At 42.8% G+C, this 13,546-nt stretch overlaps 1 protein-coding gene and 1 pseudogene across 3 annotated transcripts in view; one reads left to right on the forward strand and one right to left on the reverse strand.

Moving 5' to 3' along the window:
• PPM1J (protein phosphatase, Mg2+/Mn2+ dependent 1J) overlaps positions 1-9,596 on the forward strand; it is a 51,014-nt gene extending 41,418 nt beyond the window's left edge. For all 3 annotated transcript variants that reach the window (XM_061631994.1, XM_061631991.1, XM_061631992.1), the window contains 3 exons: positions 2,872-2,979; positions 4,848-4,999; positions 6,275-9,596. In XM_061631994.1, the coding sequence (XP_061487978.1) occupies positions 2,872-2,979; positions 4,848-4,999; positions 6,275-6,422 (408 nt within the window). In that variant the 3' untranslated portion in view covers positions 6,423-9,596. The remainder of the gene's footprint in view (positions 1-2,871; positions 2,980-4,847; positions 5,000-6,274) is intronic.
• LOC133387365 (mpv17-like protein 2) overlaps positions 1-13,546 on the reverse strand; it is a 27,977-nt pseudogene continuing 14,431 nt past the window's right edge.

Below are 13,546 nucleotides of genomic sequence, written 5' to 3' on the forward strand. Positions count from 1 at the left end.
TATATCCTGCCCTTCCTCCCAGTAGGAGCCCAGGGCAGCAACATTACACTTTTTGCTTTCTTTTTCTTAAGCAAATAACTTAGAAGGGATCAGTTTTCAGTAATGATGTCAACACCCAGTTCAACTCATGCCAAATCTGGCCCCAAAGGGAATTGCTTCAAGTCCTCCAGCTTTGCTCCTTCCAGAGACAGTTCTTGGTGTGGGAAGCTGCAGTTGGCCGATGGAAGAGGAAGCCAAGCTGCTGATCTTTGGCCAGGGTGGGGGGGTTGGCTGTTCATCCTGGCAACAGTTCCTGCTTGTCCAATCCCAACCATTCCTTCTTGGGGCACAAGGCTCCTTTTAGGCAGAGAAGTCTGAGGCCTGCTCCAGAACAAAAGAAGTCCATCATTGTTGTTAAGGGTGGGAGCAGGTGACCACTTTCACTCAGCCGTTTGGATCTCAATGGCACTAGGTTTGGAATCCACCTCCAGACTGAGGGACAGTTCTTTAGGCTGATGTTTCAGGTATGACAGATAAATGTCCCAGCCAAGTGTGATAATGTTCATGTAGACCATGCAATACTTGGGGGGCAGGAACAGGAAATTGACCAATTGCACTGGTGCTCAGATGCACCAACCATCTTGTAGAACTCCCAGGAGTTATTCTTCAGCTCCTGCCAGCACTCATCCAGAGTTTGCCCTTCCAGTGATCCCATCCCCAAGAAGTACCAAGTTCCCAGTGCCAGTGAGGCCAGAATCTGGTCGATGAAAACTTTCTTGACCATCCTTCTGATCCTGCTGAGGCCAGCAGCAGGGAAAATGTTGTCCAGCCACAGGTACCAAGACCCATGGTTCCCCCGATGGCAAACATCTGAGCTGTCCAGGACAGATCCCTCTTCCGTTTGGGGGCCTGCCTCATCTCCCAGGCTTGGTGGAGGGTGTCCCCGGCAGCCAGGAGCCCCCCGCAGCTGACAGAGTTGGTCACTAGCAGGAGGCAACCTCTGAAGAGTGGCTTCTAGTAGACAGAGAACCCCACAAAGTTCTGCATCCCTTGGGCCAGCATCTCTGCTTTTCACCTGAGGCACAATGCCTTTGAGCCTTCTCCTCCTCCTCCTCCTCCTCCTCCTCCTCTTCCTCTTCCTCCCTTTCCACAGCCAGCTTTTCCTCCTCTCAGCTGACTCAGAAAAAGAGAATCAGCCGGGGCAAGGTTCGCCCTGCATTCCACTTCCTCCTTGGTACCTGTCATGGCCTCTGCACCTGTTCATTGTGTGAAGGTACAATGGAATATTTGAGGCTCTGTATCCTTTGTCTCTCTCACATGATGCAGCTGAGGAAGGGAAGAGGGAGAAGTTCGAGTATAGTGAGAAAGGATAAATCCAGCATAAAGTCAAGCAGATGTTCAAGTCAAAGAAGAGAAAAGAAAAAGTGTAAAAAGGAAGAGGGGGTGGGAAAAGTTTATGTAAATATAGCTTACTATAGAGAGAGAATTATATGGAGAAATTCTGTGTGTTATACTTTTTCATTCCAATGTTGGATAAACAAGGCCCAGCTCTTAATAAATTTATCTTCCTGGCTGATGCTTACAGCTTTCCTTCTGTAACTTTGTCATCATAGCTATCTCCCAATTTTTTCTCTACCGCTGCGATGGCTGGAGGGTTTTTGTTTTTTCATTGTTGAGCTATACCGTTTAGCACTGATCAAAGGCTGAACTCATGCCCTGCTTTTCTCCCAACTCCCATGATTGTCATAAGAACGTAAGAGCCCTGCTGGATCAGATCAAGAGTCCATCTGCTTTGACATCCTGTTTCTCATAGTGGCCATCCCTATAGGAAGCTGACATGGAGGGGGTGAAAGTGACAGCCCTCTTTTGCTGTTTCCCCACACCAGACTCAACCTGGAGGTTCTGCATTGCCATTGCAACTAGTAGCCATTGGGAATCTAATACTCCGTGACTGTTAAGTAGATACCTTTTCTCAATTTGCATCTGTAATGTAATTGTTTTTAAAGACTTTTAAAAGATGTTTTGTTGTTAAGATTTTTTTTTAGTGTTTTGTCACTGTTTGCTGCCCTGGGCTCTGGGAGGAAGGGAGGGATATAATAATGATGATGATGAAAACTGGTCATTTTTAAACAGGCAGAGGTTTGAGTAAAGCAGAGATTCAGGGATACAGAAAGGAAAATGGCAGTTTTAAACAATGATAGGAGTGTTAGTAGAGCCAGCAAGGGGATGAGTAAAAAAGTTACCATTTAAAACAAGGGTTGAGTTACAGTGAGAAGGCAGTTGGGAAAGGCTGTGTTGGGTTAACTTCTGTGTTGTACGCTTCTCTGCTATTTCTCCTCTGTTTTTTTTTAAAGAAACCCACAAAGTTCCTCCCTACCCAATCTATTCAGACCTCTCCCATTGTTTTAAACCACTTTCCCCCTGTCACTGTCCCTCCCTTCTTGCTCCCATGCCATGGCCACTGCTGTTGTGCAACCTGCTTCTCTTTTGCTCCCCTACCGTGCCCTAACTTCATGCAAATCTAGGACTGTGATGCGGCACTACAAATCCTCCAATAGAAGCTATGTGATCACACACACACACTGTGCCACCTCAAAATGTCGAGTTTTATAGGAAGAGGATATGTACATGCACAAAGCAACAGGCCAGGCTTCTAGAGCTGATTCATCTGTGCAGAGACAATGGTGTTTGTGTGTGGGGGGGGGGATATATGAAAAATGCAAAATAGGCAAGGAGTGCAGGTTTTGGCCTTTCTGGAGAATTTCCTCTGAAGGCTTAATTTCAGCTTTTCTCTCATAAGTTAAGGCAGCTTGAGTGATAGGACCCTATTTTAGTTATTCATCGCATTGCTGTCTCACTAAAAGTGTTTTTTTCCCCTGACTTTCCTCCTAGGCTCGAATGATGGCAACCATTGGGGTGACTCGAGTTTTGGGAGATCATGATCTCAAGGTGTACAGCTCCAACATCCACATTAAACCTTTCCTGTCCTGCATCCCAGAGGTAAGCTCATTAGAACTAAGATTCCATTTCCTGGAAATACATTTCAACTATCAGTGAGGAACTTCCAGCCCCTGAGCCTCATTAGAGCCACAAACCCTCCTCAATTTGGGACTCCGAGGCAGTGGTGGCTTGTGGCTGCATGTCATTGGGGCAATGGAATCCGCTCCAGGTTTTAGTCCTAACTTTCAATCAGCTCCTTGAGAGTTCAGACTAAAACCTGGATTCCACTGCCCCACTGACATGGAGCCACAGGCTGCCACTACTCCAAGGCTGTTTTGATCAAGGAACCCACACCTGCCCTTTACCTGACATCATATATGTAAAGTCCTAGAGTTACTGTTATTATTTCTGCTTTATATAATTTGTACCTCATCCACTCATGACAGAGGGACCAGCCATGGCTTTCTTGCCTAAAGCTACCCTAGTATGGACTATACTTGTTTTCATTCAAAGTACTGAGCTATGGTTGAAGATCCTTTTCTGCATAACATCAACCTATCTAGCAGTGCTGGGGAGCTTGTAGCCCCAGCCTAATTTCATCCAGCCTGCCACACACTGTGAAGAGATGGATGGGGAGAAGCACACAGAGAGAGGTCAATTGGCATAGACAGAGAGATAGAGATGGGGTGTTACAGAGAGAGTAAGTGCCATGCACTGCTGCAAACTCCAGCCAGGTATGACTCCTGCTCTGCATACTTTTGGCTTTGGCCATGTCCACCACCAACATGTGGTCCCCAATAGGAAAAAGTATGAGGATTCCCTTAATCCATCCCAAACTACTTTTTGGAGAGTAAATACTACTGAGGCAAAGATGCCTTAAATGACATCCCTTAACAGTCAGTCTGAAATTTGCTTGATTTTTTTCAGCTGACTCTAAACAAGTTTTTTCTGTTTGCTGGTAGTTTGCCTTTGGGCTCTGCTTTGTAAGATGAAAGTGGCAGGGGTCCACAAACACTACAACAGGCAGGGGTCCACTAATACTGGCTTGGTTTAACAGCTACTGTAGCTTCCAACTTTTGGGCGTGTGCACAGGATGTGGAGATATCAGGGATGTTTCTCATTTGTGCTGGAGAAGGCAAGAAACACCAGGATCAGTCAAATCAAATAGAAATGGAGAGTGAAGCAGGGATAGAAGGTAGTAGAAGCAGCAGCAAGGGCAATCCTATCCGTATCGACAAGACAAGGGCTCATCTTGTGCAAACCCTGAGATTTCTTAAAAAAAAAAAAAGAGTACCAAGTGTCAAGACCCAAACAGTGAACAGAATATTAATTTTCTAAAACTAGATGTTTTTATTTTTTTCATTATTATAATTTTAAGAAACAAACAATATTAATACCTGCATCAATTCATACATACACAATTTATAACAAAGCAAAAGTATTGTAAGTTGGAATATTTCATTGATATCTATTGTTCCAATACATTAAGAACAATTACTACCTTTCCATTAACTTGTTTGGTGGTTGAGTTGATTTTTTCCTAGAATATGTAAATTACTAAGTGTAACAATGGACCATTTTAAGGAAAATCTCCTTGCAAAGAGACAGGCATAGCATATGCCAACAATGAAAAGTACAGTTTAAAATTTGTAAAAACACCCCAAAATCTTAAAATTAACCAGTACGCAGAAAAACAACTATTGGCCCAGCACAGTTCTAACAATGCAATATAAACAAAGTGAAACATTTTTACTAGCTTGCATCACTGTTGATGCAATTGCACTCATAAAACCAAGCTTCCAGTGATTCATGGTGCATCAGTGTAACAGACCAAAGGTATGAAATCTCACAATTTCTTTGAATATTAAATTCCTTGCTGTGGTTGCCTACATATATACTGAGGCTGCATCTCTTGTATTTTTCTGCAGGTTCGCATTTATGACCTCACACAGTATGAGCACTGCCCTGATGATGTGCTAGTGCTGGGCACTGATGGCCTCTGGGATGTCACCAGTGATCAAGAAGTGGCCAATGTGGTATTTGATGTTCTAATGTGCTATGAGCCCAATGACCCTTGCAGGTAAGCTGGGCAAGATTTTATACCTAAGTGTTGGGGAATGCTTATATCCTATAGTGGTTGAGCAGAGATCTCTTTCCTAAGATTCTGAGGTCCATTATTTGCTGACAGTCTGTAGTTTGTGTATTCCCTACTCTCTTTTCTATTCTGCGAGCTGGATGCTTTTTGTTTCTCTTACTTCCAGGTCCCTTTGTGCTGGGCCTTAGGGGGAAAATTACGTGTTTGTAATGAAGCACTAACTTCTTGTAAATGAGAAGCAGCCTCAGGACCCTACAGTTTTGACTAGCGGGAGGTGGAGAGGAGGAGAAGGGATTTTTAAAAACAGCCAGCTGTTTTTTCATTCAAAATTCCACCCAGCCACCTTTCTGCCACAAGGTTCCAGATGAGTGTTTATAAGGGCAATTACACATCTGAAGCCTCATGGATGGAAAAGTAATGTGGGAAGCAATTTTGAGAGGGAAAACGTCTGGAACAAAGACTGAAGCAACCTGTTTCCCCACCCCCACCCCATTCCTCTGCTTAAAATTGCAGCCTCCCAAACCTGCTTTTGATTTTATTTTTTAAGGTTAGAACTTCATTACACAGATTTGCATATAAACAAACCAACAGTTTATCCTTTAGTGTTTGAAAGAGAAACAAATCAACTTTTTTTTCTTCAAAAGGATTGTTTGCTATTTGCTTCTGTAGGAAAACATGCAAGCAGCTCAGTCACTGATTATTTCTGTATCCCATATTTCCTCCAGGAAATTCAGGTACAGTGGCTGGATGCAAAAGAGGACCAGATTCCTTTGCCTTTATTAGTTGTGTAGAAGAGGGATTTTCAGCAGATGTAGCTACATCTGTTGAAACTCCCCATTACACAACTATTAAAATTTTGAGAGCCCTGTTCTCTCTTGCAGACATTCTAAATTCTAAATTCTGAGGAAGGTTTGACTGAGAGTGAATGACTGGCCTAAGATCACCTAATTAGTTGCATGGAGATTTGAACCCAGGTCTCCCTGAACCAGAGTCAATGCCACAGCTGATTGTGATGCCTCCCACTGACATCTCTTACTGGGGGTCTGCAGCCCTTTTCTACTAAACAAGAAGCTTACACCAAAATTGTAGAACAGGATAGCTTTAAATCCTTTCCTCCCCTTTCTGCCAGACAATGAAGTTAATGAGATCATTGTTGTAAACAGTTCATACTTCCAAAGTGCGCATTGAAATAATAGTTGATGCCTCTCACATCTGTTGCATTTTGGCTGTTGGTTCTGATGGACCGGCTCTGTTTCCCAGGTACACCATGGTGGCCCAGGAGCTGGTGGTGAGGTCCAGAGGGATTCTGAAGGACCGTGGCTGGAGGCTGGCCAATGACAAGTTGGGCTCTGGAGATGATATCTCTGTCTTCGTTATTCCCCTTGGTGGCCCAGGAAACTACACCTGAACCTCAACTCCCAGGGATGCAGGGCTCATGATGCGAGACCGTAAGAAAAAGAAAGTCACCATCATGCAGCACAACTGGAGGCTGCAGATACCCTTACCCCTGGAACACTTGTGCTGCCAGAGTCTTCCAAAGATGGTTAGAGATAAAACCATATGACTGCAGCTTGGGTGCTTCTCCCACTCCATCTCAGCTTACTGGATTCCAGTTAGGGATAACAAAGACATAGCCCCAGTCCACACTGCTCTTCCTCTCAGGAATTACGCCTGTCTGCCCTTAAGACCTATAGGAAATCTCACGCTCCAAGGGCTGCATTAAATCTGGGCTTTTGCCTCATCATCCCAGCAAAGTGGGTGTGGGGGGGAGACCATTGACATTCTGTTACAGTCACATGGAAAGGTTCTCTCAATTAGGTATTAGCACTGAAGCCTCCCTGGAGCATTCAGTCATTTAATGGGTACTTCCTTGTGTCTGTCAAAATGACAACTGAATTTCGCTTTGTCAGATGCCAAGGACAGCTCATCCTGACTCGTAATGACAATCATGCCTAATTGCCTAGAACATCTTGCCCTTCCTATCAGTCCTTGACAAGTATTGCTAAAGGAGTATCAAGCAATTGCTGCTGATTAGTTGGTTACCATTCCTCTGACTTGCCATAAGGCAACCTCTGAAGCTTTCACTGCAAGCCATTGTTGTGTAGTAAGCATTCCGGTTATATGGATTTCTCACACTAATGTTGCATACTGTTGTAAATTTAGCCAAGTTTGCTGCTGCTTTATAAATGTGTCTCCAAGTGGCACAGAAAGGAAGGTGCAGCAAGTTACTGCCATAAAAAAGGTCTCTGGAGAAAATCTGTTGTACCTTGCTTTCACCAGACGGGGGTGCACTTAGAAGAACAAAGGAACATGATGGTGATGACACATCTCTAGTTGGTTGGTTGGTTGGTTGAAACAGCTGGCCCGTAAATAACAAGATACAGAAATCAACTACAGACTAGGAAGGTAGCAGACATATGCATAGAAGGCAGCTATGTCTAAAGAAGGCAGAATTGTAGAACAGTTTGTAATTCTAGTCTATTCACCTTCTGGCAAAAGTCATGTTCTTGTTATAGAGTAGAAGTTCTACCTCTGGAGCCCACAGCATTGAGTTCTTTGTTTAATGAATAAGAAGTCTTCAAATATTATGATTGGTGGAAGTGGAGGCTGGTGCTCATTAGGAGTGGTAGGGCAGAAGGCAGGAAGGCCAACAGTAGGTGGAGCTAAAGCTTATGACAGGCAGAGCCAACTAATTCTGCTGTTATTCCCATCCTCTTCACTGTTGAGTTCTATAAGGGGAACACTGAGACTAAGGAGAAAGAGGCTAACAGCCAGTGCAACTCCCTAGACTGGACTAGGAAGAAGGTAGGCAGATGAAGGCTGGCTGAGAGTAGACTGAGCTTGGTGAGGCAGTGCCCCACTTGCCCTAATGAACCAGCCTTCACTGATTTGTGGGAGGGGGAATAGATCCAATTTTTCCATGGAAATGTAGTTTTCGGTTAGCTGCACTGTGCAAAAGTGAGACCATCCTTGGCCAGGGACACTTGCACCTTAAATTTGCCCTTGTAATCTCTCTACCTGTGAGCACCTGATGGGGTTTAAGAATAAATTAATTTCAAGCTTCAAGAAAATGCCTGCCACCCTTATATAAACTCTTAAGCAAAGAGAATAGTGACACTGGCACTTCTGCACTGCAGAATAGGCTACACTTACCTGGGAGTAAGTGCCATTAAACTCAACAGGACATTTCTGAGCAGGTATGTATGGGATTGTTCTTTTTGGGCTACCACCTTACATACACTTACTTAGAAGTAAACCTCTTAAACTCAGTAGAACATCTGTGCAAACATGAATCAGATTGCACAATTAGACAGTTTCCCATTATATAAAGGCAGAGCCTGGAAGGTTGGGATTTTGTCTTAAAAGAGCATGAAGTTTGCACCTGAGAAAAGGTTAAAGAACCAAGTGCAAAACTGCAAGTTGTCATTGCCAAGAAGAAATTGACTAAGACTTTTTCTTGCTGGAAAGCATTTTGTTATTGATTGATAGTCTGTCCTGCTGTCACTTCCTGGTGAATGCAATGTGTACCTTCTCAGCAGTGAGAGTAAAGTGAATGCATCCGTTGGGAACCACAGGAAGAGTTTTAATTCAATAAAATGCATGTGCCGGAGGAAAGGAAGAATGCTATATCCTGCTAGCACAGAAGTACGGCTTTAAACAATAAACAGATTTGGCAAGGAAGATATATTTTATAAAATAGTTGAGCAATACATACGGATGGCACTATAGCCCTCTTTGCATGTTGGTTGGTGAATGGGGATGTGGGGCCATGTGCTTAGCCCTACCTTCATGCTATTCCTCTTTTCACCATGTTGAGCATATCTGCAGCCAGGAGCCTTCTCTATATGAGGAAGCTTCTCATGAACTTAGAACCCTGGGTGATCAGGATTTTTAAACTGTGTGGGGATCCTCCCCACACAGATATTAGAGTAAAGATGCTGTCCTTTTCACCACCCTTATGCACTACACATTAGTAACATGTGAAGAGGGCCTGCAAATATTTGCTTACAAACCATTTAGATCCAGGTAGGAGCACTCTACTAATTCTTCAGTGTCCAGTAATAAGAGCCTGTTTACACATTTTGATTTTTAAGTGTACACCTAAGATCTGGTTGGCCACTGTGAGAACAGGATGCTGGATTAGATGAGCCATTGTCCTAATGCGGCAGGCTCTTCTTATGTTCTTATGCTTTAAATGTACAACTAAAAATGTGTGAGAGACAACCTAATACTTGGACAACAAGTGCATCTTACAAATTGAACCAATTAAGTGTACACGTGGCAGCAAACCCAGGTTTGTTGCTGTGTAATGAATAATGATTCCCTTGGTTCCTGCCCATCTCACTTCCAACTGCTAAGTGAAAAGAATTTGCTTGATTTTGTGCCAACTGGAATGTATATATTTGCCTTTTGCTTCATCCCCGAGTAAATGCAAAGTAACCTATTATGTTGTATTTGGAAAGGTTGCCCTGCTGAGTAGAGGAGTGCTAGATGAAATGATGAAGCTGTGAGAAGTCCTCAATTGTTTTTCTACCAACGCATACAAAATACTCGGATCCCAATAAAATTCTGGGTGTAACTACCATGTTGCAATCACATTAGTATATGTATTGTTAATGGGACTGCTAATGCAACCACAATGTTACATTTGTTAAATGTCAGGGCTGGGTCAAACCACTAATTCTAGCAGCAGCTCTGAATGCAGAAGTGGTACTTTTAAAAGAGCCTTCCCCAACTTGGTGCCCTCCAGGTGTTGGGACTACTGTTCCCATTATCCCTGCCCATTGGACAGGTTGGCTGGAGCTGACGGGAATTAAAGTCCAACATTTGGAGTGTACCAGGTTGGGGAAGGCTATTTGTATTGTGTCTTCTCAAAAATCTGCAGCATCCCAGACCCAGCTGTCTTCTGGACTCAATAGCATCCAGACTTTGGAGATGGATATATCTGTAATATTTATTAGACAACTCATAATATAGCTGAAATAGCATATATAATGTAATAGCAATGCCAATTGACTACATGCCAAATTATTTGAATGTTTTGGGTGTCCTTAATATCAGCTTGAGTCAACTAACAGAATCTGAAAATGAATGCAAGGTTGTAAAAGCCTCATGTCCCCCACCCCAACACTTTTCCTGATTAGAGACTCTCCTCCTCTCTGTGTTATTGTGTCTCTTTATCCCAGTACTTACCTAGTAACGCTAATGAAACAGATGCATAAGATTAATTCAGGGGTTCCAAAACTGTAGTCCACAAGTGTTATTTAGGTGGTCCATGGTGTGTCTGTAAAAATACAATTAAAAATCATACACCATCTAGCACTGCACATTACAACTGCTACAACAAGCACACACACACACACACACATTGTCATGAAATGAGTTGATTGCTGTAGAAGTCCACATGTTGTAGACTGAGACATGAGTCAGGAAATGACATGTGCATTCTGATGTGAGGCGATACCACAAATTACAAGCATTATTCTGTAAGTGGTCAAAAAGATATAGGGATCACTCGAGCTAACAATGCATAAATATACTGTTATACATATATAAATATACTGTTATGGAAATGCACCAGCAACTGCTGAATGCAATCTACAATCATTGATAGGATACAAATGAAGGATCCTGAGAATGCTCCCACTTTAATAACTGGTATAACGGGAATAACAGAAGCATAGAGGCTCACCGACATCATCCCTTGTGGAGGATCAATTGTGGCTGCTAGTCTTAACCACAACTAAACGGTTATATCATACCTAGGCTAACCAGAGTTCTCATTAGCCAGAAGGTGAATCCAACATGGAACCCTAGCTAGCTATGGTTATATAATCTAGTATGCTACATCTGCAAACAGCCTGAGGAAAATGGTCTTTTTGTTGCTGTTTGAAATCCTAAAATGCCATTTGAATCCACATAGCCCCACTCTAAAGTTAGATGATGCTGGAGAACTGGAAATCACATTTTCCCTAGCAAGAATATATTGATGTTTGCAGCTGAGAGCTAGGTGTGATATCCTTTCCCCAGGCCCTGCAGATCCTAGAAGGAAGGTAACTATCTAGAATCTGCACAACTCATTGGCTACAGCTGTACATTTGTGCTGTAAACTAGCATGATTTGTCTAGGGAAATCCTATAAAACATTGCTCTCAAGGGGAGTTTCTAAACTGAGAGCTAGCATTGAAATCAATCAATGGCCTATACTAGGTTTAAGCTGAAAGCAAGCTGAGATCAATAGCCAGATAATGAGGTGTTTGTTACTATAAGCTCCTTGGCACAAGCCATCCCCATGGCATTTCAGCACCTAGCACCAAGACTGTTGTTTCCAAACACTTCAGTTCAACAGAACGTCACAGAATGGGCAATGCAGCTCCACAGAATCTCTTCTGCCTGCAATAATCAGCCCAGATAAGAAAGCATCTTGTAAAAAGGATATTTCTTCTGGAAGAAACATCTTGTAGAATAATATTTCTTGTAGAAAAACATTCTCATTCAGGGATTTCTGGGAGCAGCCAAAAATGTTGGTTGTTGAGGCAAACAACCTGCTTGCAAGTTGGCTATGTTCTACCTCCACTGTTGGAGGCAATATGATTATCAGTTGCTGGAAATCACAAGTGGAAAGTGTGCTGTTGCACTCCATTCCTGCTTACAAGTTTCCATTAAACAGCGGGTTGGTCACTGTGGCAAGAACAAGATGCTGGACTGAACTGGTCTTTGGCCTGATACTATGCTCTGCCTCCACAGTTAGAGGCAGTATGTTTGCAGGAGGGGAGAGTGTTCTTGCACTCAGGTCTTCCTTGCAGACTTCCCAAAGGCATCTGGCTGGCGTGAGCACAGGATGCTGGACTAGATGGGCCATTAGCTTGATCCAGCAGGCTTTTCTTATGTTCTGGAGAAAGAGTGGGATATAAATTCAACAAACAATGTTGTTGTTATGTGTCTTCAAGTCAATTTCGACTTGGCGACCCTATGAATCAGTGACCTCCAAGAGCATCTGTTATAAACCACCCAGTTCAGGTCTTGTAAGTTCAGGTCTGTGACTTCCTTTACGGAATAAATCCATCTCTTCTTTGGTCTTCCTCTTTTTCTACTCCCTTCTGTTTTTCCCAGCATTATAGTCTTTTCTAGTGAATCATGTCTTCTCATTATGTGTCCAAAGTAGAATAAGAATAAGTCTTTATTGCTCATAGCCATCGGCCACCGCAATGAAATACAAATACAAATTAGATAATATGTTCATGATAAAACAAAATATGTAGCAAATTTAAATTAAAAATTTGCATACCAATCAAGGATTGCAATTAAGTTTAAACTTTAAAAGCTTCAAAAATCAAGGTAACTCTGTGGCAGCCAATAGTTGTTTGTGGTGTCTGGCTCTCATTTTCCCCGCAGCCAGAGCAAAGTTTGCTACTTGGGAAGTTAAAAAAATGTCACTACCAGCTAAAAGGACGCATATTTGCTCCAAAGGTGGCCTGTTTGAGAGACAGTGGATAATAGTAGAGAGGAATTTAAGCCTCGGGGCATTATAGAAGGAACATCTTAATAGGCAATGGACGATGTCCTTGACTTCGCCTGATTTGCAAATGCAGAGTCGGAGATGGATTGGAACTTTTGCATATCTCCCGTCAAGCAAAGCAGTGGGCATAGATTGAAAGCGTAATGCCGTAAAAGATTTTCTCAGTAGTGGGGCAGTTAGAAAGGTAAAATATTGCTCCATGATCAAAGTAGTTTTGAACAGAGGGTACCACAGACAGAAAGACGTTTGGGTAGAAGCATGAAGGTCCCATCTTTTAGCATACAGGTGGATTCTTTCCTTAAGTATCTGTTTCGCACGCTTGGAAGGATGGGAGGGTAAAAGTTCTATGTTAATCCCATAAATGGACAGAATGAGTTTGGTCCTATTTAACCAGCTGTTATGGGATGGATTCTGCAGTTGTTCTAAAAGGCACTTCTTGGGAAGGCGTGAATCACTCATACACGTGAGTTTAAGCCAGTAAATGGCCAAAGCCGCATGCACCGAGGATTCTACAGAGTTTAGTCCTGTGTCTGTCCTCAGGAAGGGGATAGGAGTACATGTCGAATAGCCAGGATAGATCTAATAAAGAAATTCTGGACTTTCTCTAGAGGGGAGATGTTTGCATGCCCCCAGATCTCAGCACCATAAAGGAGTAGAGGCATTATTTTCCTTCGGAACACCTCTACAACAGGGGCGACCAAGCTCCCTCCTTTGAATTTGAAGAAGCGGAGTAGCAATTGGATAGAATGAGAGGCCTTCAGCTTAATTGAATCAAAATGGGGTTTCCATGTGAGATTGGTGTTAAAGCTGGGGCCAAGATACCTAAAGCTGTGCTGCTGTTTAATGGGCTTGTCATTGAGTTTCCAGGCATGAATTTTTCTTTTCTTCCCAAACACTACCACATTTGTTTTGGTGTGATTAATTAATAATTTTTCCCAGCATTATTGTCTTTTCTAGTGAATCATGTCTTCTCATTATGTGTCCAAAGTATGGTAACCTCAGTTTCATCATTTT

This window comes from Rhineura floridana, chromosome 6 (genome assembly GCF_030035675.1).
Source record: "Rhineura floridana isolate rRhiFlo1 chromosome 6, rRhiFlo1.hap2, whole genome shotgun sequence".
NCBI classification, from domain to species: domain Eukaryota; kingdom Metazoa; phylum Chordata; class Lepidosauria; order Squamata; family Rhineuridae; genus Rhineura; species Rhineura floridana.